Here is a 26659-nt window from a genome sequence, read left to right on the forward strand (position 1 = left end):
TAACCTGCACAGGTGAGTTTGCTACCTGAGAGCTCAAACTGACACACTGAGGCGCTGCCCCTGGCCAGAGATGATGACCTATCACAGGACGACAAACTCCTCGCTGTCCAGCAGGTGAGCGCCAAATCTCCAACTCCCCTCAGACCCCCGCCTCTCACGCCCTGTGAAAAATCGCACCTTTCTGGCTTTATTATTTTACTTCCTGTTTGCTTGAAGCATAAAACAGGAAGTTGATGTTTGGGACTGTTAACTGGACAGAAGTCATGTGACCTGATGAAGCAAACACACCGTCTGCTGGTGAAAAACTTTATTCACCCAAAACTCAAACCACAAAACATCAACACAAAGAGATCCCTCCACAAATAGGGACTGGTCACGCCCACCACCTCAGATTGGCTGTCACAACATGAATTTTAACCAACAGCAAAAAGAAGGAACTCAGCCATTTTCCTGGCTCACTATCATCAACATCCTGCCAATATTTACCTTTAAATCCTAACTTTAATTTTTCTGCTTTATTTTGAAAGTGTCACTGCAGGAAAAGTGTTCATAATAAAGTTAACACTAATTCAAAGCAAAAGGGGTTTTAGCCTTGAGCTAATGTGCACGTTACATAGTGGGTGGGATGTAGTGTGTGGCTGTGTGGTGAGGGGGTGGAGCAGCAATGTATCCAACAACGTGAGAAGGGTTGGGGGCAGGGCAGTAGACTCGTGGGGCGTGGCCTCCAGTCGATATTGCCCCCCAGTGGACAGAGGAAGGGAGGCACGGGTGGTAGGAAGTGTGGTGAGGGTGGTGGGCGGGATGTGGAAGAGGAGGTGCAGGGGCTGTAGTCAGGTAGGTGCTTGGGGGTGGAGCTTCATATGGCAGGTGGAGCAGTGGGAGAGGAGGAGGGAGGGGCGACTGATCTGGGTAGAGGAGAGCAGAGGAGGGGGCAGAGCCTGGAGGAGTAGGACTGATGGAGGATGAGCTTTCAATGGAGACACCTGAGGAGACAAACCACATGCCTTTATTTTCAAAGTAAATTCATTTATAACACAGTAAATTTGGGTTTTATTGTGGAGGCACACTAATCATGTGACCTGACCAATGACTAACAGCGCCTGCAATTGGCCCATTGTGCTTCCGCCTTCATTTACACTGCACCTGACTCCAGGATTACTGCACTGCACTTCCTGTCTGTTGCCACGCCTGTTTGCTGTGTTCATCCAGTCAAATTTCACCTTAATAACAATACAGTAGTCATTCGGTACAGGAATTTGACAGCTGGATGGTGTAGGTTTTGCCCCGCCCTTCCCTCCTCATCACACCACTCTGTCACCCTTATGCAGCTGTAAAACTTCACCAACAGACCTGCTAACCTCCGGCACTTCTACACTCTGTTTTATTAACAAACACTTCCTGTTTTAGCAGCGTGTGCACTCCACAGGTAAAGGTGTGTCAGTAGTACTGACCGCCACTGTGTCCTTCTGTCTGTCCGTCTGCAGACCTGGAGGATTCTGGGTAGGAGCTGGCGGGCTGATGGGAGATCCGCCCGGTCTCAGAGAACAGCTGGGAGGCAGCTGGGGACGGAAGATGGGACAGATCAAGTCACAGTAAAGAGGGTGGAGCTTAAATTAAAACACCTCAGGGACCATCCATGCTGTAATTACACCACTGCACACATCTTCCTGTTAGTCATGTGTTCCTCACAGTTGCCTCCTACCTGATCGCACCGTTTTATTGTGAAAGGCTTCGCTAAGGAAGTGAAGGCTCAGCTAAAAGATGAAACTTGCATCTTTTATATACAGGTGGAGGAAGTGCAGCGCCACCTGCTGGCACTGATCACTCTTACTGTGCAGAGGGGGCTCCTGGCCCAGGTAGGGCGTGTAGGGCTGGTAGGAGTAGGAAGTCTCAGGTGAGGAGGCGGGATACACCTGCTGCTGTTGCTGCCAGCAGCTCTGATGGTACCACTGAGGAGACAGATGGTCACATGACAGTCACATGACAAATTCACAGCATCATGTCATTACCTGAACCTGAAACACCTGCAGAATCATCTATAAATATTCAGAGAAGAAGAACCTGAAGGAAACGTGTGTCTCTTTGAAACGGCAGCCACAGGTTAAAGGAGAGGAACACCAGTCACATGACCTCCACAGGACCCAGGTGATCAGAGTGTCCTTGGAACATGTTTACCACACCTGCAAGTGACTCAGGTGCACTCAGACTTCTGCTACTGCTGCTACAACAGATCTGCCAGTGGAGGAGCTGAGCTAGTTTCAGTCATTATGTCCTGTTTATAGGTCGGAAACCTGCAGTCAGCTGAGACTGAAGGATCACCTGGATAATAACGAAACGTTTCTCCCACTGAAAACGTCCAAATGAACAGAATCAACCTTCTGTCATGCCCCGTGACTTCATTCAGGCATCTCACCTTCACCTGTCAGCGCCGCTTCAAAGACTGCCGTTTCCTGTTCAGGTGTCTCTTACCTGGACGCCCAAGTTGAAATAATACTGGAGGACTCTGCAGTCTATATACACACACACACACACACACACACACACACATAAATAAATCAAACTGATCCATATGGATATAAACTAAACACAAGCTTTTGGCCTCTAACCTCTTGGTAAATCACTTCCATTAGGGTCATATGAATAAGGGGGCGGGGCTATCACAGTGCAGAGCGGCTCACCCAACTCATTAACCAACCAGGAAGAAGCAGCTGGGATCGCCATTGCAACTGGAACCAGAAAACATGTGTTAGTGTATGGCAACCTACTGAGAACCAATGAGATGCTCCCGTCAAAGATGGTCAGACTTCCTGTGAGCTAAAGCTCTCATAGGTGACAGAAGCCCCCTTCCCCCCCGATATTCAAACTTCCTGTTTTAGAGGGGGAGCTAATCAGAGCCAATTAAAGCGGGTTTGGACTTAAACAGGGCGGAGCTCTGAGAGAAGTAACTCTGAGGTGGGCAGTTTTTGTTTACCTGAGCGTGTCTGCGCATGTGTGGCTGACGGCAGGTGAGCAGCTGCTGGTAGCCGTGATGATGGAGAGGAGGGTGATGAGGAAGAGGAAGACGGAGACGAGCAGATGACTGACAGCGGCTTCACTACCTGACACACACACACACACACACACACACACACACACACACACAGCAGTGAGCGAACACCTGCAGCTCTGCAGGCAGCCACAGGGGGCAGCACATCAGGATTCTGCGATCAAATGATCTCATTTCCTGTTTTCACTCACAGCAATTCTGCTCGGACACACAGAACCCGCCAAGCGTTTATGTTTTTTTGAACAGAAACAGGAAATGCTACAGGATATTCAAATTTATAACCTTAATTTTTCAGATCATATGCCTGTCTTATTCAAAATTTCTATTCCATGCCTCCTCTTCCTGCCCACCAGTACCGCATCATTACACCGGTTACTGCGGAACAGTTCTCTGCTGTCTACCAGAACTCCGGTCTCCCTGTCACGGAAATTGCTCTCTTAAGACAAATGTTGATTATTTGCTCACCATATTTAAGGTCACTTGTACAAACGTCTTAGATATGGTCGCTCCTTTTAGAAAAACTAAATGTTCCAGACCTAAAGCTGATCCCTGGCTAAACAATGACACCCGGGCCATTAGAAGGACCTGCAGAAAGGCTGAAAGAAAATGGAAAAAAGACAAACTTCAGATTTCCTTCGCTAGCTTAAGAGATGCTCTGTCTCTTTATCAAGATGCTGTACGTAAAGCATAAACTAACTACCTATCGGATATTATCACCAAGCACAGCTACAGCCCTCGTGTCTTATTCAATACTATCCACTCTGTTATCAACCCTCCATCCACCTCTCACTTACTAGGGTCCCCTGGTACCTGTGAAGACTTCTTACATGTTTTTGTTGATAAGGTGGATACTATTAGGTCTCATATCCCTCCTCCGCCCTATGATCCCTCTGTTCCCCTGTTTTCCTCAGTTGTGTTTGATCACTTCTAGTCGATTTCTCTGAATTCTTTGGCCGAAGTAGTCTCCCGTCTTAAGCCGTCTATGTGTCATCTTGACACTATCCCCTCTCGTCTTTTCAAAGAAGTCTTTGACACTATTGGCCCTCATGATTTAACTATTATCAACACCTCTCTTTTAAATGGACCCGTTCCACTTGATTTTAAACGTGCTATTGTCCACCCACTTCTTAAAAAAAAACTAACGTTGACTCAACTGTTATCTCAAATTTTAGACCGATCTCTAAACTTTCTTTTCTCTCTAAAATTTTAGAAAAAGTAGCTTTTATTCAGCTCCAGGCCTTTCTGGAGACTAATGCCATCTTAGAATTGTTTCAGTCTGGCTTTAAAGCGCTACATAGTACTGAAACTGTGCTTTTAAAAGTTCTTAATGATCTTTTATTGACTGCCGATTCTGGTAGTCCCGTCATTTTAGTGCTCTTAGATTTGAGTGTGGCATTTGAAATGGTTCAGATAAATGGTTCAGATCCTACCTAACTGATAGGAGTCTTTCTGTCAGATTCGATGGCTCCTCTTCCGCATCCACCCCACTTACGTGTGGGGTCCCACAAGGATCTGTCCTTGGCCCAATACTTTTTTTCCCCCCTGTATATGCTCCCTCTAGGTTCTATTTTTAGAAAATATGGAATCTCGTTTCACTGCTACGCTGACGATTCTCAAATCTATTTTCTCCTTAAAAAGAACTCTGCAGACCCTTTTAAAGTTTTACTTGACTGTCTTGATGACATTAAATCTTGGTTTGCTTTAAGTTTTTTTGCATATAAATGATGCCGTTTGCTAAAACTTTAGGAATGTTTCTCGATAGCTCTTTCTCATTTGAGAAAGAAATAAATTCTGTTATTAAAAACATTTTTCCAGCTGAGGCCCATTGCAAAAACCAAGACTATGTTGTCATCTGCTGATTTCGAGAGAGTGCTTCACGCATTTATTTCATGTAGGCTTGACTACTGCAACAGTCTTTATTTTGGTTTTAACCAGGCATTACTCTCTCGTTTGCAGCTAGTTCAGAATGCGGTGGCCCGACTCCTGACAGGCACTCGCAAATTTGAACATATTTCCCTAATAAAAAAAGCACCACCACCTTCAGAGGTTGCGACCTCTGGAGGACGATGTTGGACAGGTGCTTTAGGTCTGCTGTACAGGTTTTTGATTGAACAAACAATGTTTAAAGCTGCCGTGTTCTCATAGACCGCAAGTCGCCGCCCACCGAGACGAGGCGGAGCACAGATGGCAGCTGCAGTCTGTGCCGCGGTCGCAACAATATTCTCCAAAAGTCTGAAGCAGGAAGTTGAACTTCCCCGGGTCTGAACTGGGACGCTCCAGCTGTGAGGCTGCAGTGCCAACCACTGAGCTACCCTAACACTGCTGTCACATACGCGATGATGTCACCTTCAGGGCGCGCTGCGGGACGTACCTGCTGGCTGTAGCTGAAGTTCACGTCTGATCTTGTGGGAGAGTCAGCCACGCCTCCTTCCTGCTCATCCTTTCAAAATAAAATAAAAACAGACTGATTACAGCTTCATGGGGTTGCTGATCACATGACCTCTTCACACGCACGAATTCGTGCGAATTTCAAACCACAGACAGCGTTTTCATGTGCAACATTATGCTGACCTTCCACTCTGTATCGCCCTAACAGGAGATAGAGTCAGAGGTCAGCTCTTACCTGATTGGTGGAGGTCTCAGTGGTGCTGTAAACTCCCGATGTCTGGAAACTCTGATCTGAAATAGTGTGAGACAGAGTCACGAACTTGGCTGCTGTGGGGAGGCGTGTCACAGCGGCATCACGTTACTCACCCTGTGAACTGTAGATGAAGTCCTCCGTGTACTCGGCTGCATGCGCGCGCACACGCACACACACACACACACACACACACACACACACAAAAACAATTAAAGTCAGTTTCTGATGACTTTTCACAGTAAAAACCTCTCGTTAGACTTTTACTGTGAAAGGCTCCTAAGGGGAAGGAAGTGAAAATCTGAAGTGAGCAGTGGCGTCCTCACCCTGGTCCTCCACCGTGCTTGTGTCCTCCTGCTCCTCCTCTGACGAGCACACGGGAGTGTTTCTGGGTGGGGGGGCAGGGGAGAGGGGCCCAGAGCCTCTCTGAACTCTATAGGAGGAGCCAGAGGGAGGGGTTGGGGCACCAATGGAGGGGGGAGGAGCCACAGTGGGGCCCTGCATAGGAAACCGTAAAATGTGACCTGAAAATGTTGCACCTGACTCTTCTTCATGTCTTCAAACATCCACAACAAGTCTGTGACCAATCACCGGTCGCCTCACTCACGGGCCCTTTCTATTGGCTGCCAGCAACAACCAAGGAAAGACTGTATATAAAAGATAGAAAAGTTTGTAGGAGTTTAAAACCGCATTCTTGTTAATGGCCTTGAGGGGGCGACAGCTGTGGTCACATGGCAGTGGAAAAAAACAAAATGCATCTGACTTCACTCATCTCAGCTCACACAATAAAGTGGAGTCTGACGTCTCAAAGGACAAATATCTGGGACACGCTTAAAGACCAGTTTAAGTGATGTCACTGCTTACCTCACCTGTCCTCAATAATGTAGAATCTGGTTTTTGAGTAACCATCATTTAAACGTGTTTACCATAAACCACGTGAAGCACACGGCCCCTCCCACCTGCCTCAGCGCTACGTGCCCACACGTCGCCGCATCATCAGAGGATTTTTCCCAGCACATACTTACTGGCAGCGGAGGGAAGACACCGTCGCTGGCGCCATCGAGCTGGTAGTACGAGATGGCTGCGTCCAGATCGGCCGGCTCCTCCACCGCCTCGGGAAAACCAAACTGACACTCTTTGTTCAGAGCCGCCGCCAGCTGACGCCGACTGCGTCTGAAAAAACCACGAAGGAGAAAATAAATCTTTCAGGCCAGAGTGACTTTTTCTGCGATTAGTGCACCTCATGTCACGTGACTCGATTCATTTTAAAAACAGCTTCAGAGATCAGCTGATCGGTCATTCCCGGCGGTTACATCAGAAAAAACGAACTTCGTGTCGTGCGTGTTGACGTGTCGTGCGTTTACCGGGACCTGAAGGTGAAGCTCTCGTAGTCCTGATAATACCTGCGACCAGGATGGTAATAGGTCAGCTGAGTACCAATCAGGTGACGGTTCAGGAAACGGGTGGAGCTTCTGACCAGAAACATTTGCACACACACACACACACACACACACACCTCATTAACATGATATTTTTCACTGATGGTGGGAGTCACTGACATCGATCAGGTAACTAAGGGGGCGGGTCCCACCTTCAGAAAAGTGCATTTAAAACATTTGGTGTCTGTGATGGAGCCAAACTACACAGGTGTGTCTCAGGTAAAGTCTCACCTTGAGGCTCCGTAGCGCGGTGTTCTGGCTGGGGGGGATGGTGATGGTGAGGGGGGCATAGGGTCATAGGTCAAAGCTCCAGGTGACGGAGGAGGGGTGGGCGGGGGTGGCCTGCTGTTTGGAAGCGAGGCGGCAGACTCGAGGGGGCGGGGCCTCCATAGGAAGGAGGAGGTGGGATTAGCAGCTCCGTTCCCTTCATCCCACGAGATTTCCTGAAGTAGCGATGGCGGTGATGCCGCTGACCACGAGAGTCCGGGTCTGAGGGAGAGAGAGGAAGAGACCGTACAGGAAGTCAGGTGGGTAACACAGGAAAAGGATAAAACAGGAAGTGGATGGGGGGAAAAAAAAAAAAAAAGCACCGAGGTCTCCTTTTCTGGAGGGCGCAGCCACATTCCAAGCGGGAACCGGATTCACGGGTTTGAGGTCCGTCAGAGGGACCAGGTGTCTGTGAGGAAACACACCTGAGTGATGTCACAGCGGCACTGATGGACTTGATCCTGCCGTGTGTGTGTGTGTGTGTGTGTGTGTGTGTGTGTGTGTGTGTGTGTGTGTTACTTCTCGCCCAGTTCCTCGATGAACACAGTGACGGCCGATGAGTGCGTTCCCACTTCCTGGATGAAGGCGTTGTAGTACTTGCCCTTCGGCTCCAGACGCACCTGAAACACAAGTTTCATTCCTGATGTCATAAACATGGTGGCTAGGGGGTGGAGCCAAAAATTCCACCTATCTTATAGTACCACAAATGTTTTTGGAGCTTATTTCATAGAACCAGAGTTACAGCCAGTAACCACAGACAGTAACTGTTTTTCAGTGCTTTCAGTGTCTGAACAGCTGATTAAAGTTTGACCTCTGACCCCTCGCTGTAGTGACCTCACCAAAAACTCACAACACGCATAACGAGATGCATCAGAGGTCATGCTACCCAGACTCTCCTTGATGTTTACGTGTTTGAAAATTACATTTTCTAAAACTACTTCCTCCAAATGTTTCAGCATAAAAGCCTCTTTAAGAAGTGCAGTTCTTCTGTAGTGAAATGCTGAGAGCTTTTAATTTGAAAGGAATACAGGAAGTGTCAAGAGCTTGTAAATGAGAGTGAACACTGATGGATTATTTTATTGCAAGTCAGGTCAAAGGTCAGAGAGCGGTTCCTTTTTTTCTCGTCATGTAAAATGTTGACCGAGAGCTTTGAGGACGTCTGTCTCTGCACATCAATATAAATCAGAATAAAACAATAATTCACCGTGTCATAAACACCGCCAGCCTTATTAAACATCACTGGGGTTAAAAGTGACAAACAGACAAAGATTAAGGAGTTTTTAATGTGACCTCTGACCCAGTGGCGTGTCCAGCGGGGTGGCCTGGGGGGGCACAGGCCACCCCCTCAACCAGACTGGCCACCCCAGGTGCCACCCCGAAGCTAAAACAAAACAATTCAATCAAATATCAAATGTACGATTATGTTTTCACAGTGAAGCTCAGATATCCGAGTGTAAAGAATGCAGCATCGGCTTCTGCACTATGAGCATCACGTTAGCAAAGGAAAGAGAGCCAAGCACGAAAGAGGCACGGCAGAAAACAATTTTTCGGCGACAGAAAATGAGGAGAGAATAAATGTCCCAGTAAGTAATATTAAGTTTGTTGAGTTTAGTAAACTTTGGTGAAATTAGAATACCAAGGAAAAAAATAACACTTAAAGGATTATTGCAACCGTTGAATATTTCAGACAGTAGGCTACTGGGGGGAGCTAGCATAAGAGTCATGAGTTATAAGATATAATCCAAGTCGTAACATTGCTGTATGGAGCTGCAGATTTGGTTCCAGGTTAATACTGGCAGTGTCACCATGCCAGCTGACTGTATTTCATCATCAGCCAGTGTTGTTCTTTATACATCAATATTACCAAAGTTTACCATAAGGCAGCACTTACACTACACTGTGCTGTCTTGCTAATTTCTCTCATTACTTATTCTATCTGCCAGCTCCATGTTCTGAATAGAGTGTAAATCACCCATGAAATGGCTGTGCCATGTTCAGTGCAGGGATGTGCAGTTCTGGTTCTCAAGGCTCCTGTCCTCCCAGTTTCAGATGTTTCCATACTTCAACACACAACACTGATTTAAAGAATAATTTACAGACTTGTGCACAACTAGGTGTTTGGGGATTATTGTGTGGATGCCTCAAAGGCATCCACACTATTGAGTTCCTGTTTCTCTTTATTCTTTATACTTTATTCTTCAAGTTGCCACTTTCTTTGCCGCTTAACTACTTCCTCAGTTTTTGTGCTATTTTCTCAGTTCAAATTTCACAATATTCTGCTGTTTCTGCTCATTCGTGCCATGTCTTTTTGTACTTTTAACTATTATACTTTTTAAAATGTTAAGCTTTTTATGCAATTTTTTGTCCCATTGAAATGAATGGGAAACTTCCACAATTCTTCTAAAACATGCTTGTTTTTGAAACTTAACTACTTCCTCATACTTTCACCTAGAAACTCCATTCAAACTTTAAAATGTTTTCAAGTTATTGGGCTATTCCTGTATGATTCAGCTTTTTCAGATCTTCTTCTGTTTTAATCTTATCTCTCTTTAAGTTTTCAGTTGCAAAATTGTGATTTTTCAGAAAATACATGCGTTGCTATGGTTGCTATGCAATTAAGTCAGAGTGAGGGCTGGTCTGTTCTGAACTTTCTCTTCATGTCTAAACAACTTCTTGCTACTCGCTCAATTTCCACTCAACCCCCACAAATTATACATCAAAACATAGGTATTTTTGCTGGCTTTCAGAAAACGTCACTATCACTGTTGTGGAAGTTACAGATTTTTATCAAATCGCCTCAGACCAACACAGGGTCTGAAAACGCTCCATTGAAAGTCAATGGAGAGTGTGTTCAAAATCACCGCTGGATTTCTCTAATGAGAGGCATTTTCAAATCGTCATATCTCTTTAACAAAGCAAAGTTAGGACATGAGGCTTGTGCCAATATATCTTCAGACACTGCTGACACTCACAGTGGAAGCAGTTTTTACAATTATCTTACCGTTGAGCAATGAATTCATTGCTCAACGGCTTGTTTGAGGGGTGGAAATCTGTCCTCCTCTCAGTTTTCAAACTCCGAAAATGAAGCCGTTTCTTCTCTCGTCATATCTCCGCGACGGAGGTACAAAGAGCAATGAAAACCACAGTCAAAGTACACCAAAGTCCGCTGATTCACCCAGTACAAGAATTATGCTGCTAGCCCTCCTAGTTTTTGAGTTACACGACGTTTTGTAACTCCAAAAAAAACTGCGTTTTTCGCCTCTCACCGCGATCTATTTTTTGACTGCTCATGTCTCTGCTTTTCAGACGCCCGCCCCCTTTCCAGGTGGCGCAATCAGTAATAACACGGCTCTGCAGCTCAAAGGTTGTGGGTTCAATCCCACCTTGTTCAACATTTTTTTTTTTCACTACAAATTTATACACTATCACAGACCTGTAATTTATATTGCTAATTTATTACAATTCTGCAAAGTTTTATGATTTTAGCAGCTTTTCTAATATGGACCTCAGATTCTTGTTAACGCTCCATGGCAGAAATACATACAAGTACACAGCCTGATGAAGCAGACAGAGGCAGTACCTCTGATTGGTGAATTTGAGCAGAACCAGGTTGTTCTACCTGGCTCAAGGGCGATCGTGGCTCAAGAGTTGGGAGTTCGCCTTGTAATCGGAAGGTTGCTGGTTCGAGCCCCGGCTTGGACAGTCTCGGTCGTTGTGTCCTTGGGCAAGACACTTCACCCGTTGCCTACTGGTGGTGGTCAGAGGGCCTGGTGGCGCCAGTGTCCGGCAGCCTCGCCTCTGTCAGTGCGCCCCAGGGTGGCTGTGGCTACAATGTAGCTTGCCATCACCAGTGTGTGAATGTGTGTGTGAATGGGTGGATGACTGGATATGTAAAGCGCTTTGGGGTCCTTAGGGACTATTAAAGCGCTATATAAATACAGGCCATTTACCATTTCTACCTCTTTGCCCATTTCTGCCATATTATCAGTGGCGTCACTGATTTTCCTTGCCGGGTTGACCTGTGTTTTAGCTCAGTGAGATGAGCATCTGTTCTCAGACTGGGAGGCCCGGGTTCAAAACCCACTTATGGCAACATTTCTGTCAGTTAACAATTAAACTTTTAACTCTTTTCAGCAAAATTTTCAGTTTTTTCACATCTCCATCTTTACCCCTTTCAGTAGAATTTTTTGCTTTTCACCAATTTTCAGCAGAAAATTTCTGCTTCTTCACCTGTTTTCAGCAGAATTTTCAGTTTCTTCACCGCCATACAACTTTTTGCCACTTTTCAACTTTTTCAGCTTTTCAGCAGACAGCTTCAGCGTTAAGGCATCCACACAGCATTTTCACAGGAAATGCAAATTTTTCTAGTTATTATTCTAGTTGCTTCCGTAAGTTTTTCGCCGTGGAACTACTCCCTCAGTTTTTATCCGATTTTCGCCATTCAAACTTTAAAAAATTCTGCTCTTTCTGGCTATGACTTTTGGTGCTCATAACTTCTATACTTTTTGAGATATTGAATTTTTTTTGCAATATTTTTTGCCCATTTCTGCCATATTATCAGTGGCGTCACTGATTTTCCTTGCCGGGATGACCTGTGTTTTAGCTCAGTGAGATGAGCATCCGTTCTCAGACTGGGAGGTCCGGGTTCAAATCCCGCTTATGGCAACATTTCTTTCAGTTAACAGTTAAACTTTTTTTAAACACTTTTCAACACAAATTTCAGCTTTTTCACCCTTTTCAGTGGAATTTTCAGTTTTTTCACCACTTTTCAGCACAAATACCAGCTTTTTCAGCTGTTTTCAGCAAAAATGTCTTTTCAGCAGAATTCTGCTCATTCACCTCTTTTCAGCAGAAGTTCTGCTGATTGAACTCTTTTCAGCAGAATTTTCAGAATTTTCACTTCTTTTTAGCCCAAATTCTTCTTATTCACCTCTTGTGCAAAATTTTCAGCCTTTTCACCTCTTATTAGCACAAATCTCAGCTGTTTTCAGAAAAAACTCTTTTGAGCAGAAATTCTGCTGATTCATCTCTTTTCAGTGCAACTTTCTGCTTCTTTACCTCTTTTCAGCAGAAATTCTGCTGATTCACCTCTTTTCTGCAAAATTTTCAGCCTTTTCACCTCTTATCAGCACATTTCTCAGCAGCTTCTGCTAATTTCAGCAGAATTGTCAGTCTGTCCACCTCTTCTTTGTGAGAAGGAGTTTGGGTCAGTGAGATGAGTAGCTGCCTTGAGCCCAGGAGGGCCAGGTTCGAATCCTGCTGAGGGCAATGTTTTTTTTTTTCACCACCATACAACTTTTTGCAACTTTTCATCTTTTTCAGCTTTTCAGCAGACAGCTTCAGCGTTAAGGCATCCACACAGCATTTTCGCAGGAAATGCAAATTTTTCTAGTTCTTTATTATTCTTCTAGTTAATCCGTTTTTCACCGTTTAACTACTCCCTCAGTTTTCAGCCGATTTTCTCCGTTTAAACTCTATACTGTTCTGCTCTTTCTGCTAATGTCGGCTATGACTTTTGGTGTTTATTACTATTATACTTTTTAAAATATTACACTTTTTTCCTTTTTTTGTCCCACTGAAATGAATGGAAAACTTCCACAATTCTGCTAAAACTTGCTTGTTTTTGAAACTTAACTACTTCCTCATACTTTCACCTAGAAACTCCATTCAAACTTTCAAATGTTCTCAGATTATTGGGCTATTCCTGTATGATTCAGCTTTTTCAGATCTTCTACCGTTGTACTCTTATCCCTCTAAGTTTTCAGTTGAAAAATTGTGATTTTTCAGAAAATACATGCGTTGCTATGGTTGCTATGCAATTAACTCAGAGTGTACACTATCCATTCTGAATTTTCTCTTCATGTTCCAACAACTTCTTGCTACTCGCCCAATTTCCACTAAACTCCCACAAATTATACATCAAAACGTAGGTATTTTTGCTGGCTTTCAGAAAATGTCACTATCATTGTTGTGGGAGTTACAGATTTTTTGCAAATCTCCTCAGAGCAACACAAAGTCTGAAAACTCTCCATAGAAAGTCAATGGAGAGCTTGTTCAAAATCACCGCTGGATTTCTCTAATGAGAGGCATTTTCAAATTGTCATGTCTCCTTAACGAAACAAAGTGGAGACATGAGGCTTGTGCCAATATATCTTCAGACACTCCTGATGCTCACAATTCAAGAAGTTTTTTCTCACCTATTACCGTTCTGAGATGAGTTACACTTGTTTGAGGGTAGGAAATTCGTCCTTCGCTCAGATTTCATCAGATTTCAAACTCTGGAAATGAGGCACTTTCTCTCGTCATATCTTTTTGATGGATTGTAGCAGAGCCCTAAAAATTTTCTTGACTGTTCACCAAAGCCTGCTGTTTCTTACGGTGAAAGAATGATTTTGATTTTCCATATAGATTTAGAGTTACCAAAGGTTGTTTGAGGGCAAGTCAAGGCAGTTTTTGCTTCGCCTCTACTCAGTTGCAGTGTGTTACAAGTCATATATCTTTAATAATTTATATTTTATCTCTGAAATATGAAGACCTGCAGATTCCCCCATCTCTTCTGAACAAAACGGTGTCAGAATGAGCGTTCTAGCTCCTACGGTTAGGAAATTATGGCCATTTGTTCGAGGGGAATCCTGAATGTCAGAAATACACTGAAGAAAACTCACACCTCTCTCTGTGTCTGTGTGTGTAAGGGCTGATTACAGCAGGTGCAGCTAATTTAACTGACCTAGATATACCAAGCCCAGACTCTCAACAGCCACTGTTCCTTTTAGGCTCTGTGTATGTGTATGTTTGTGTGTCTGTATCAATATTTCTCCTATGTTAAAGTATTGCTTCTCAATCATAGTAGTTCAAAGTACTTCTACTACATCTTAGTACTTCTGCTCAATCATAGTATTTGTGCCACATCACAGTATTTTTGCCAACTCATGGTATTTGTGCCAAATCAGAATATTTCTGTTATGTTATAGTATTACTACTAAGTGGAGGAATTTTTGTTATGTTATAGTATATGTGCTCAATATAGTATATCTACCAAATTATAGCATTTATCCCAAATCACAGTATTTATGCCAAATTACAGTATTTCTGCTAAAAAGCAGAAATGGTACCTTTTAGTAGAAATTTCTGCCAAAAGATAGCATTTATGTCAAAACATAGTATTTCTGCTAAATCATAGTATTTGTACTGAATCATAGTACTTGTGCCAAATCATAGTATTTGTACTGAATCATAGTACTTGTGCCAAATCATAGTATTTGTGCCAAAGCATTGTATTTGTATGGAGTCATAGTATTTCAATCAAATCTCAGAAGTTGTGGTAAAACGCAGTATTTCTGACAAATCATAGTATTTGTACCCAATCATAGTATTTCTGCCAAATCATGGTGTTTTTGCCAAATCATGGTATTTGTGCCAAATCATGGTATTTGTGCCTAATCGTAGTATTTGTGCCCAAATAATATTTCTGTTATGTTATAGTATTACTACTAAGTCGTAAAAGTTTTGTTATGTTATAGTATATATATGGTGAATATAGTATATGTTCCAAATCATAGTATTTATAGCAAATTATAGTATTTGTGCTAACACATAGTATTTCTGCCACATTATAGTATTTGTGTAAAACCAGAATGTCTGCAAAATCATCATATATCTGTTATGTTATAGTATCACTACTAAGGCATAGTATTTCTGGTAAATCATAGTATTTCAACTAAATAATAGTATTTCTGCCAAATCATAGTATTTTTTGCAAATCATATTATTCGAACCAAAACATTGTATTTGTACGAAGTCATAGTATTTCTTCAAAATCATAGTATTTCACCCAAATCTCAGTAGTTGTGCAAAAACCCAGTATTATTTCCAAATCGTAATATTTGTACTGAAACATGGTACTTGTGCCAAATCATAGTATTTCCGCCATATTGTGCAAGTTGTGCAAAAACATAGACTGTCTGCAAAATCATAGTTTATCTATTATGTTATAGTATTACCACTAAGGCATAGTATTTCTGCAAAATCATAGTATTTTTGCAGAAACATAGTACTTCTGGTAAATCATAGTATTTCTACTAAATCATAGTCCATCCATCCATCCATCCATCCATCCATTCGCTTCCGCTTATCCTTTTCAGGGTTGCGGGGGGCGCTGGAGCCTATCCCAGCTGTCATAGGGCGAGAGGCGGGGTACACCCTGGACAAGTCGCCAGTCTGTCGCAGGGCCAACACACAGGGACAGACAACCATTCACGCTCACATTCACTCCTAGTGACAATTTGGATTATCCAGTTAACTTATCCCCTCAAACTGCATGTCTTTGGACGGTGGGAGGAAGCCGGAGTACCCGGAGAGAACCCACGCAAACACGGGGAGAACATGCAAACTCCACACAGAAAGACCCCGGCCTGATGGTGGAATTGAACTCAGGACCTTCTTGCTGTGCGGCAACAGTGCTAACCACCGTGCCACCGTGCTGCCCCTAAATCATAGTATTTCTGCCAAAACATTGTATTTGTACAAAGTCATAATATTGCTTCTAAATCATAGTATTTCAATCAAATCTCAGTAGTTCTGCTAAAACGCAGTATTATTGCCAAATCATAGTATATGTACCCAAACATATCAGTTCAACTTATTTAACTCTTCTCAACAGCCCGACACCCGTTCTTCACCCCGTTTCAGCAGAACTGAGTTTTTTCACCCCTTTTCAGCACAAATACCAGCTTTTTCAGGTGTTTTCAACAAAAATCTATTTTTTAGCAAAATTCTGTTGATTTACCTGTTTTCAGTGCAACGTTCTACTTCTTTACCTCTTTTCAGCAGAATTTCTGCTGATTCACCTCTCTTTAGCAGAATTCTCTGCTTCTTTACCTATTTTCAGCAGAAATTATGCTGATTTACCTCTTTTCTGCAGAATTTTCAACCATTTCACCGCTTATCAGCACAAATCTCAGCAGCTTCTGCTCATTTCACCATAATTGTCAGTCTCTCCATCTCTTTTCTTGTGAGAATGAGTTTGGCTCAGTGAGATGACTAGCCGCTTTAAGACCAAGAGGGCCGGGTTCGAATCCTGCCCATGACAAAATTTCTTTTCACCTCAAATTTCAGCTTCTTTACCCCTTTTCAGTAGAATTTTTTGCTTTTCACCACTTTTCAGCAAAAAATTTCTGCTTCTTCACCAACAGCTAAAAATTCTGCTGAAAACATTTCAGCAGAATTTTCAGTTTCTTCACCGCCATACAACTTTAACTTTTTCAGCTTTTTTCAGCAGGCAGCTTCAGCGTTAAGGCATCTACACAGCATTTTCGCAGGAAATGCAATTTTTTCTAGTTTGATTTGAATTGGCTATGTTGGTATAGGTAACATCCAAAACATGCAGGATAGGGGTCCATGAGGGCCAGAATTTGATATCCCTGACTTCTAGTCACGGTCATACATCAGGAAAGTTGTTGTTTGTGACATAACTTTTTGCTTTATTACTTCAGGGCCAACCAGAAGAATAGGAAGAATGAAAAGATCTCAAAATATTGAGAATTTCTTCCTTAAGGCGGCTAAAATACAACCAGAAGCAGAGAGCAATGTCAGGGAAAGGTGGACTGAGCAGCAGTCATCATTGTCACCTGTGAGTTCTGCAAATGAAGGTATGTGTGAGAATGAATAAGGAAAATGCAAGGAAGGGATGTTTATATTGTCAATTGTTCAACCGATCCATAGGGGACAAATCCTAATATTTGGGAATAAATAATTAACTAAGCAAATATATGTATTGTGATACATAATTGGAAAGTAAAACAAAATCCTGCTTTAAATAACATGTTTTTTTATTTAATGAAATGTAATATTTTTATATTATCCCAGGCACTTCTTCACCTGTTCATGATCAACCAGATAACCAGGATGTGGTGCCTTTTGAAACCTCTTCTCCTTCAACATCATGTACAACACGGGCCATCCACATGGTATTTAACCTCCAATCTTACTTTATAGATTAATATTGACAGCCTTTAAAATCTCATTCTAATAAGAGTTAAAAGCGCGTTCGGTTATTTAGGTTTATAGGGTCATTGAATTATGGTTAACGGTTGGTAGAATTTTTTTTTTTTTTTTTTTTTTTTTTTTTTAAACCCTTTAAGACCTACCATAGAACCAAGTCCGCCAGAGCTTGCTTTATATTTTTACATGCTGTAGAGCCATTTTTGGGAGGATTTCAAGTTGCTATACATCAATACAACTGTTATAGCCTAAATTTTAATAATATGTATGCATTATGTCCATAGTAACTACATAAACTGCAAAAAAAGTGCAATAAACTACAAAAAAATTGAAAATCTTTTTTTTTTTTTTTTTTTTAACATATATTCCTACTTGGAGAAATTTAAGAGGTTTATCCCTCAAAACTTTAAATACAAAAAAGTTGCAAAAAATAGTTTACAACAACAGGAAATTTATTTTGAGTGTCTTCATAGTTTTATTTTTGAGATACACCAATTTTTATATACTACAGGAAAAAAAAAAAAATTCTATAATGCAAATTTGCAAAGAAAACAGCATGTGCATCAAAATAAACTGTTTCCAGCAGTGCAATTTGAGTTCTAAGCATCCCAGAAACTATACAGAAAAGCATAAAGTCAAACATGACTTTTAAAAACACCAGTATAGGCTTATAAGGCCTACAAGTAAAAAAACATACATTTTCCACGAAAATGACATCACTTCCGGTTTCGGGCAGGTAATGGCGGACATGCGATAGTTCGCGCTGACCTCTATTTCAATGTAGGAAGTGTTATGAACAGCTGATCGGAATATTATGTTTTTCTTCCTGCAAGCGCTTTTTATGCAATTTTTGCAAAGCTATATGTGGAAGGAAACCGTGACCTAGGAGAAGCTGATGGCATAAGATGTAAGTACAACTCCTACGGTTTCATATGCAAAAAAAATTATTGCGCTAGCTTACGTGGTTCCAGTTCTACAGGGATTTAAAAATAGTTACGCGAAACGGAGCGTGCCCGCTCCGACCGGCTTTAAAGGGTTAACATTATCTGCCAATTACATCTGCCACCCTTCTCCAAATCTGTGCCTCTACCTGCCCCCCCCAAAAAAAATTTTCTAGACACGCCACTGCTCTGACCTCAACACTCAGAGGACTCTCCCTTTGTATCCTGTAGCATCTAGATAACCTGCCGGCTGTGAGGTCAGAGCCTGAGGCGGTTTAGTGTGAATGAACTCTGACCTCTGTGTATGGACCTTGTTCACATCCTCGTTATAAATAAAGTTTTCAGTAATACAGGGATACAGTCTTCTTACCTGACACTTGTCTCCCAGGAAGTACTGCCTCCCTGCAAACACCATGTAGTCCGTCTTCTGCATCTCTGTCAGAGTGATCAGATTAGACCGTCACGGGAAGTAATCAGATTACACAGCTGTCAGTGGTACAGTGTCCAGCTTCAGTTCACCAGCATTACTTTATCCTGACGTTGGTCTGGATTAGTTAAACCTGCGTTACCTTTGCAGGTGTCCTGCCACACATCGAACTCCAGGTTTCTGTAAACGTCCCCGTCCAGAGACTTCATCACTTTGTACGGCAGAGACAGTCTGGAGGGGGGCAGAGCTTCTGCAGGAGGCTGAACAACAAAAACAATACATCAGCTGCAGTTCATCTGATGTCCAACAGAGGCAACAGTGAGTCAGTCCCATAAACTTCCATGTTTGCTGTCTGCTAGCTTCACCTGACCAATAATATGGCTGCTGTGAGGTTACCATACCAACAGATCATCCGTGAAGGTGGAGCTCCAGTTTAATGAGTGAAATTCAACAGTTATGATTGGATGCCACTGACTTGCACATCACGGATTCTTCTGGCATCATTTGGCTCTTTGCATTTTTACCTTTCTTACTTCACCAATGATGAGTTCACGTGTTCCAGCTCCTGCTGATGGCGTCCTGCAACTCTTTGAACAAACTCAGGCTGAAACTAGACATTAAAAGCTGCAGAACAGCGGTCGTCACTGCAGAGCCTCAGGCGTGAAACAGGAAGTAGAACACGTTGCTAAAGACCCTGGTGGCTCCTCTGAACATTCTGGAGGATTCGGCACTGTGGTTGTTTTTAAAGTTTCATTTTTTCTTCATGTTTTTGGTACTTTTGTTGATGTTAGTGTTGTTATCCACGAATGCTCATGCAGTCGTTTAGCCCACAAATCGGGATCCATCAGCATTCCTACCTTCGAGTCGTCCGTCACAGCTCGTGGTTTCTCCTCGATGGGTCCGCCTGGCTCCGCCTCCTCCCTGCAGAGCACAAACAAATGGACCCTCAGTTCTGATGTTTCCATGACAATGGCTGCTTCATCAGTTTCTGATTTATCTGTCACCGTTGCCCTGGTTACCATGATTCCAGGTCAGAGCTACTCTGCCACAACGTCCTCAGGTGTGCATGTGTTTACCTGTGCCCGCGGTCCTCAGGTGTGTCATATCCAAGGTCGACGTCACTGCACATGGATGGACTGTTTCTATAGCGACGACCTCCAACCCTGAAGGCCTCCATGGCCAGGCAGAGCTCTGCCTCCTCAAAACCAAATACCTGAGTGTAAAGCAGCTCATACAGAAGAGCTACACACACACACACACACACACACACACACACTGAGTGCAGAGGGGCTATAGACTTTCTGTGTTCGGCCAATCAGAGAGCAGCACTCACACTGACAGAGGGCGGCAGAGGCGGGGTAACTCCTTGGGTAAACAATGTCATAGTGACCATTGATGGAGCAGCACAGCGTCACCTCGGCAACACAAAAGACTGACAGTCAGCACCAGCCAATTACATCACAAACCTCAGGGTCACGTGATCTTACCTTGTCCACGAAGTCGTCCTCCGAGATGATGGTGGCTGGTTTCCCCGGGTAACGGTAGATCAGGAAGCAGCGCCTGCACACATGGAGTCATGTGACTCAGAGTCGTACTGAACCAGAGGGATAAGGGACGCCTCATTTATGATGTCATCCCGCCACAGACTCAAACTGATACTGATATATTCAGGGGTGCACATAAGTGGTCCGCAGGTGCGCATTTGCTGTCAAAATAAAAGACGCGCACCAGATAAGAAGTTGCAACGCGCGTTTGCGTACATATAAAAGGCTCTGTTTTTGTCCGCTAGAGTGGGATTTTCATGGCATATTCTGCACCACATCTCTGTGCGTTCATCATTTGTTTGAAGCCAGCTCACCTCCTGCAACCACTTTTCTGAGAGTGCACGCTTCTTTTGCGGTTTGGACTCCTCCTCACATTTCTTTGGAGGTGGAGGAACACCAAAGTAATTGCTTAAAGGAGCTTGCTTCTTCGACATCTTTAAGAGTTCTAAACAAATGTCTGTCCTCCTCCAGAAAACCTTATGTACGCAAACACGTGTTGCAACTTCTTATCTGGTGCGCGTCTTTTATTTTGACAGCGAATGCGCACCTGCGGACCACCTGTGCACCCCTGGATATATTCCTATTACTGCCAGCAGTAAACGTGTTTGCCCTCAGTGGCCCCTTTAGCACCAATCCCAGCAGTCCTGTTTAAGCGCGTTTTCCCCCACAGGTTAGAGCACACGTCTATAACATGTTCACGTTTCACCTGCTCTCACCTCACTGAGAAGCAGAGATGGTCAAATGTGTTTCAAATGCTTTAATTTAAACGTCACAAAGCACAAAACAGTTTAAACCAATCTAAACCTCTTTACAGTGTGAAGCTCCGCGCCTCATAGTAGGGCTGTGCGATATGACCAAAATCTCATATCTCGATATTAAGACATCTATCGTCCGATAACGATATAAATCACAAAAATGTAACATTTTCTGTAAATTCTGTGAATCTCGGGCAGCTCGACTTGCGGGAAGTGTTTCCAGCTGGGCGTCGCGTACCTGGAGTCGAGTGTTTTAACTGATGCATGAAACGATACATTTTTAGACATAAGTTGTAACGGCCGCCGTTTTCTTTGTGAGTATTTATTACACGGCGTGCTGCGGGGAAAAGCCTGTTCTAACGTTTGAGGCTAAGGTTTATTTTTTAGCACCTGGCGGCTCTTTTTTGCTTCTCATCCGTAAATACTCTGCATCTTTCACGTGATTCAGTTTATTTTGAAAAGTCTCAACAGGATCTTGAGCTTTATTGTGAAAGGTTTATGTGGAAAATAAACAAGCGGACACGAGGTGGTTTTACCGTCGTTGTTGCTAACAACAACGCATAAAAACAGGTGCTTGTCCGTCTGTAGTGTGGTTATATTAAATATAAGAGAAAGAGAGAACTTTAGGAAATTAATATAGCCACTACAGTGACCATCAAAATAATGAAAAAATATTGCCGTAAACAGTTTATTTTGCGACACCACGAAACAAACGATAGCGTAAAATGAAACGATAGATGTTTTTATATCGTCATCCGATATATATCGTTATATCGAACAGCCCTACCTCAGAGTGAATCACCTAAGGGGTGTGGCTACGGACAAAGTTCAACATGTGTTAGCCGTTTCTCTGCTTTAGCTCCATCAACAAATCTTAACACCCGAGTCAGAGATAACGGGATCCCCACGCCTATTATGAACTCTGCTTCCAGCTCTGAGCCCGCACAGTAAAAATGGGTGTTTCACAGGTCATGTGACTCTTCTACTACACAGAATGATCCCTGTGAGTGTCGCCTGCTCCAATCAACGACGGAGCAGTATCATTAGAAGACATAGCATACATTTTCACTGCTATGCAGATGACACACAGCTCTATCTGTCCATGAAGCCAGGTAACACACACCAATTAGTTAAACTGCAGGAATGTCTTAAAGACATAAAGACCTGGATGGCTGCTAACTTTCTGCTTCTTAATTCAGATCAAACTGAGGTTATTGTACTCGGCCCTGAAAATCTTAGAAATATGGTATCTAAGCAGATTCTTACTCTGGATGGCATTACCTTGGCCTCCAGTAATGCTGTGAGGAACCTTGGAGTCATTTTTGACCAGGACATGTCCTTCAATGCACATATTAAACAAATATGTAAGACTGCTTTCTTCCATTTGTGCAACATCTCTAAAATTAGAAATATCCTGTCTCAGAGTGACGCTGAAAAACTAGTTCATGCATTTATTACTTCCAGGCTGGACGACTGTAATTAAGGACATCGACAGCCTTACTACATGCATTACGGACTATATTAACTTCTGTGTGGATAACACCGCACCCACCAGGACTGTACGGTGTTTTTCCAACAACAAACTGGATTACCGCAGAAATTAAAGCCGTCCTCAAGCAAAGGAGGAGGGCCTTCAAATCCAGAGAGAAAGAGGAGTTGAAAAGGGTGCAGAGAGAGCTGAGACAACTGATAAGGAAAGGGAAGAACAGCTATGGGCAGAAGATGGAGAACCAGCTTTAACAAAACAACGTTGGCGAAGTCTGGAGAGGCCTCAGAACCATCTTGGGCCACAAAGGTCAGAACTCTCTGCCTGGGAGGGACGTGAGGTGGGCAAATGAACTGAATCATTTCTTCAACAGATTTGATTTATCCAGGAGGCAGTCTCCAACATCGGCTGCAGACTCACCCACCCCCACTGCTGCTGTTCCACCTCTGACACCTCAGACACTTCACACCTCCTCTATTCACCCTGCTCACTCCTCCCCACCCCCAACAACAGCATCCAATACACACTCAACACAAGGCTCCAGCCTGTCTCTCTCAACCACCCAGGTTAGGAGGGAACGGAGGAGGATTAAAGCCAAGAAGGCAGCGGGTCCAGATGGCATCAATTTAAGGGTCGTCAGGTCCTGCGCAGAGCAACTGTGTGCGGTGATGGAGCACCTGTTCAACCTGGGCCTGAGGCTGGGGAGAGTCCCTCCTGTGTTGTCCCAGTGCTAAAGATTTCACGCGCCAAGGACCTCAACAGCTACAGGCCGGTGGCTCTGACATCCCACCTGATGAAGACCCTGGAGCGGCTGGTCCTTTGGCGCCTGGTGAGCTCATCACTGGATCCACTTCACTTTGCCTACCAGCCTGGTTTTGGAGCGGATGATGCTGTCATTCACCTCCTACATCGCTCCCTCGCTCACCTGGAGACCGCTGGGAGCACTGTGAGAATCATGTTCTTTGATTTCTCCAGTGCCTTCAACACCATTCTTCCCTCGGTTCTGAAGGACAAGCTGGAGAACTCTGGAGTGGACCGTCATCTCACTACCTGGATTTTGGACTACCTCACCGACCGACCACAGTATGTGAGGACTCAGGGCTGTGTGTCGGACAGGGTCGTCTGCAGTACGGGGGCCCCACAGGGAACGGTCCTGGCTCTGTTCCTCTTCACCATCTACACTGCAGACTTCTCCCACAACTCCACCCAGTGCTTCCTGCAGAAGTTCTGACTCCACAATAGTCGGCCTCATCACTGATGGGGACGACAGGGAGTACAGAGAACTGACCCATGACTTTGTGGACTGGTGCCAGCAGAACTTCCTCCAGATCAACACTAATAAAACCAAGGAGCTGGTGGTAGACTTCCACAGGCACAAACATCCTCCACTGCAACCACTGAACATCCAAGGTATGGACATTGAGGCTGTGGACAGCTACAGGTACCTTGGTGTTCATCTGAACAACAAACTGGACTGGACTCATAATTCAGACGCCCTCTACAGGAAAGGGCAGAGCAGACTGTACCTGCTGCGGAGACTCAGGTCGTTTGGAGTGGAGGGCCCACTCCTGAAGACCTTCTATGACTCTGTGGTGGCCTCAGCCATCTTTCAAGGTGTGGTCTGCTGGGGCGGCAGCATCTCTGCTGGGGACAGGAAGAGACTGAACAGGCTGATCAGAAGGGCCAGCTCTGTTCTAGGATGCCCTCTGGACCCAGTGGAGGTGGTGAGTGACAGGAGAATGGTGGCTAAGCTGTCATCCCTGTTGGACAACATCTCCCATCCCATGCAGGAGACTGTGACAGCACTGAGCAGCTCCTTCAGTGGGAGACTGCGGCACCCACGGTGTGGGACGGAGAGATTTCGCAGGTCTTTCCTCCCCACTGCTGTCAGACTCCACAACAACGACTTTAACTGATCAAACACACACATGTGCAATAACACTAAGTGCAATACTCTCTGACAAAGTAGTATTTTTACTCAGTTGTATATAGCATTTGCATTCTATTTTTATCCTATTGTATATATTATTTTATTCTATTATGTACAGTTGTGTACAGTATCTTATTCTTATTCTATTCCAGTGTTCTCTAATTTTTGCTATATAACTTTGCACTGTCCACTTTCTGCTGTAACATATTAGTCCCACACGTGGGAAATTAAGGTTATCTTATCTTTAAAGTAGAATGGGAGGCAGAGCCTTCAGTTTTCAGGCCCCTCTTCTGTGGAACCAGCTTCCAGTTTGGATTCAGGAGACAGACACTATCTCTACTTTCAAGATTAGGCTTCAAACTTTCCTTTTTGCTAAAGCATATAGTTAGGGCTGGACCAGGTGACCCTGAATCCTCCCTTAGTTATGCTGCAATAGACGTAGGCTGCTGGGGGATTCCCATGATGCACTGGGTGTTTCTTCTTCACTCACTATGTGTTAATAGACCTCTCTGCATTGAATCATATCTGTTATTAATCTCTGTCTCTCTTCCACAGCATGTCTTTATCCCGTCTTCCTTCTCTCACCCCAACCAATCACAGCAGATGGCCCCGCCCCTCCCTGAGCCTGGTTCTGTCGGAGGTTTCTTCCTGTTAAAAGGGAGTTTTTTCTTCCCACTGTCACCAAAGTGCTTGCTTGTTGTGATTTGGCGTTATATAAATAAAATTGTTTTGTGATTCAAGATGGTATAAAAAATAAGGAAAAAAAAGAAAATTCTGGTTTGGTAGCCACACCCCTCAGGTCAGCTGGTTTTGAAACACACTGTGACTGCTTTGAGGTCATCGAAGAAAACACAGCATACCTGCATCACTCACCTGTACAGCTGAGACAGAGCCTTGATCTCCACTTGACCCACCGTCTCCTGAAAACACACACAGGTTAACACATTGCCTGCAGGTGAACAGCTGACTGAAGGTCAAAGGTCAGAGATATTCACCTTTGGATCCTCCAGACGTTCCAGGTATTTCTCAAACGAGCCTTCAACAAACTGCAGAGGACAGAAAACACAGCACACTAAAGTAACTGAGTATTTCTCTCATACTCAGAATACTCTGTCTGAACTCACCGGCTCAAAGTTGCATCTGTTGGCTCTCATGAAGTTAGCACAGTCCTGACGGATCTTCTGATGGTAGTTCTGAGAGAAATACAACTACACACACACACACACACACACACAGGAGAACAGTTTTTCTGAGGTTAGCCTCGCGGGTCGCCATCACACCGACACACACACACCCAGAAACCGCTCAGAGATGACAAACAGCCGTCACTAACAGTCAGGGGGACGAGTTAGAGACAACCTCAGACTGCTGAGTAGCAGAGCTCAGGTGAGCTCAGGTGTGTCGCTCCTGCGGAACCTGCCAAACGCCTCAGCGGGAAGGAAACAGGAAGTTGCACCTCTAACAAAACACAAGAGTGACAATCACTTCCTGCAGGAGAAACGTAATCCACTACACTCCCAATGAGATAAGACTCACAGGTAATGGATTACTCTGAGTAACAAGTGAAGCTTATGGGAGGAGCTTCACACAGACACCTGAGGACAGGTGAAACCTCTGAGGAGTCCACGGGTCACTGACACGTGTTAGTGTTTCTGTCCCTCATAAACTCGCTGCCTCCTGGTTCCGGTTCTGGCTCCGGTCAGCATCCACACTCTCCGCAGACCTGCTTTGTGCGGCGGAATGAAACGGTGTGCACTGACGTCTGTGACCTTTGACCTCGCGCAGTTTGACCCCGAGTTTAAACAAAGTTCCCTCACACCGTAACTATAACTGTACTCGGATACGCCTCGCTCCCGCCACCCAGCTCACCTGCTCGGACACGGCCCGGAACAGGCTGGACGCGTCGCGTGCCACCATCTTCCGGTACAGGCCGAGGCTGCACAGGTACTCGTCCATGTTCACGAAGTACTTCTTCAGGCCTTTCTGCATCGCGCCGCCGCTCTGTCACCTGCACACGGACTGAACCGCGAGCCCGCGAGCTCAGGTGGGATTAATCAGGCCTGATGGGCGCGCGGGGCCTCGCGGTGCTGCTGAGGCCTTCGCGGACCGGCCCGGGCTCGGAAATACCAGCGCTGCTCTTTGTTTAACGGCATGTTTGTGTTGTTATGTGATTGGTTGCTGATGTTT

The 26659-nt window shown here is 44.2% G+C and overlaps 1 protein-coding gene across 1 annotated transcript; it reads right to left on the minus strand.

Moving 5' to 3' along the window:
• Window positions 1-292: 292 nt before the first annotated feature.
• Window positions 293-26600, minus strand: alg13 (ALG13 UDP-N-acetylglucosaminyltransferase subunit). The gene is given in 26 exon segments (XM_019359457.2): window positions 293-983; window positions 1452-1559; window positions 1832-1949; window positions 2470-2510; window positions 2607-2726; window positions 2972-3098; window positions 5418-5486; window positions 5670-5725; window positions 5801-5836; window positions 6011-6182; window positions 6710-6857; window positions 7049-7156; window positions 7355-7476; window positions 7479-7612; window positions 7714-7799; window positions 7910-8010; window positions 18701-18765; window positions 18900-19017; window positions 19615-19678; window positions 19834-19999; window positions 20091-20172; window positions 20245-20317; window positions 25346-25392; window positions 25468-25518; window positions 25597-25680; window positions 26342-26600. Coding segments are annotated over 26 exon segments (2790 nt in total). The 5' UTR covers window positions 26462-26600; the 3' UTR covers window positions 293-609.
• Between the last annotated feature and the right edge of the window lie 59 nt (window positions 26601-26659).

Source organism: Oreochromis niloticus, linkage group LG6, assembly GCF_001858045.2.
Source record: "Oreochromis niloticus isolate F11D_XX linkage group LG6, O_niloticus_UMD_NMBU, whole genome shotgun sequence".
NCBI classification, from domain to species: domain Eukaryota; kingdom Metazoa; phylum Chordata; class Actinopteri; order Cichliformes; family Cichlidae; genus Oreochromis; species Oreochromis niloticus.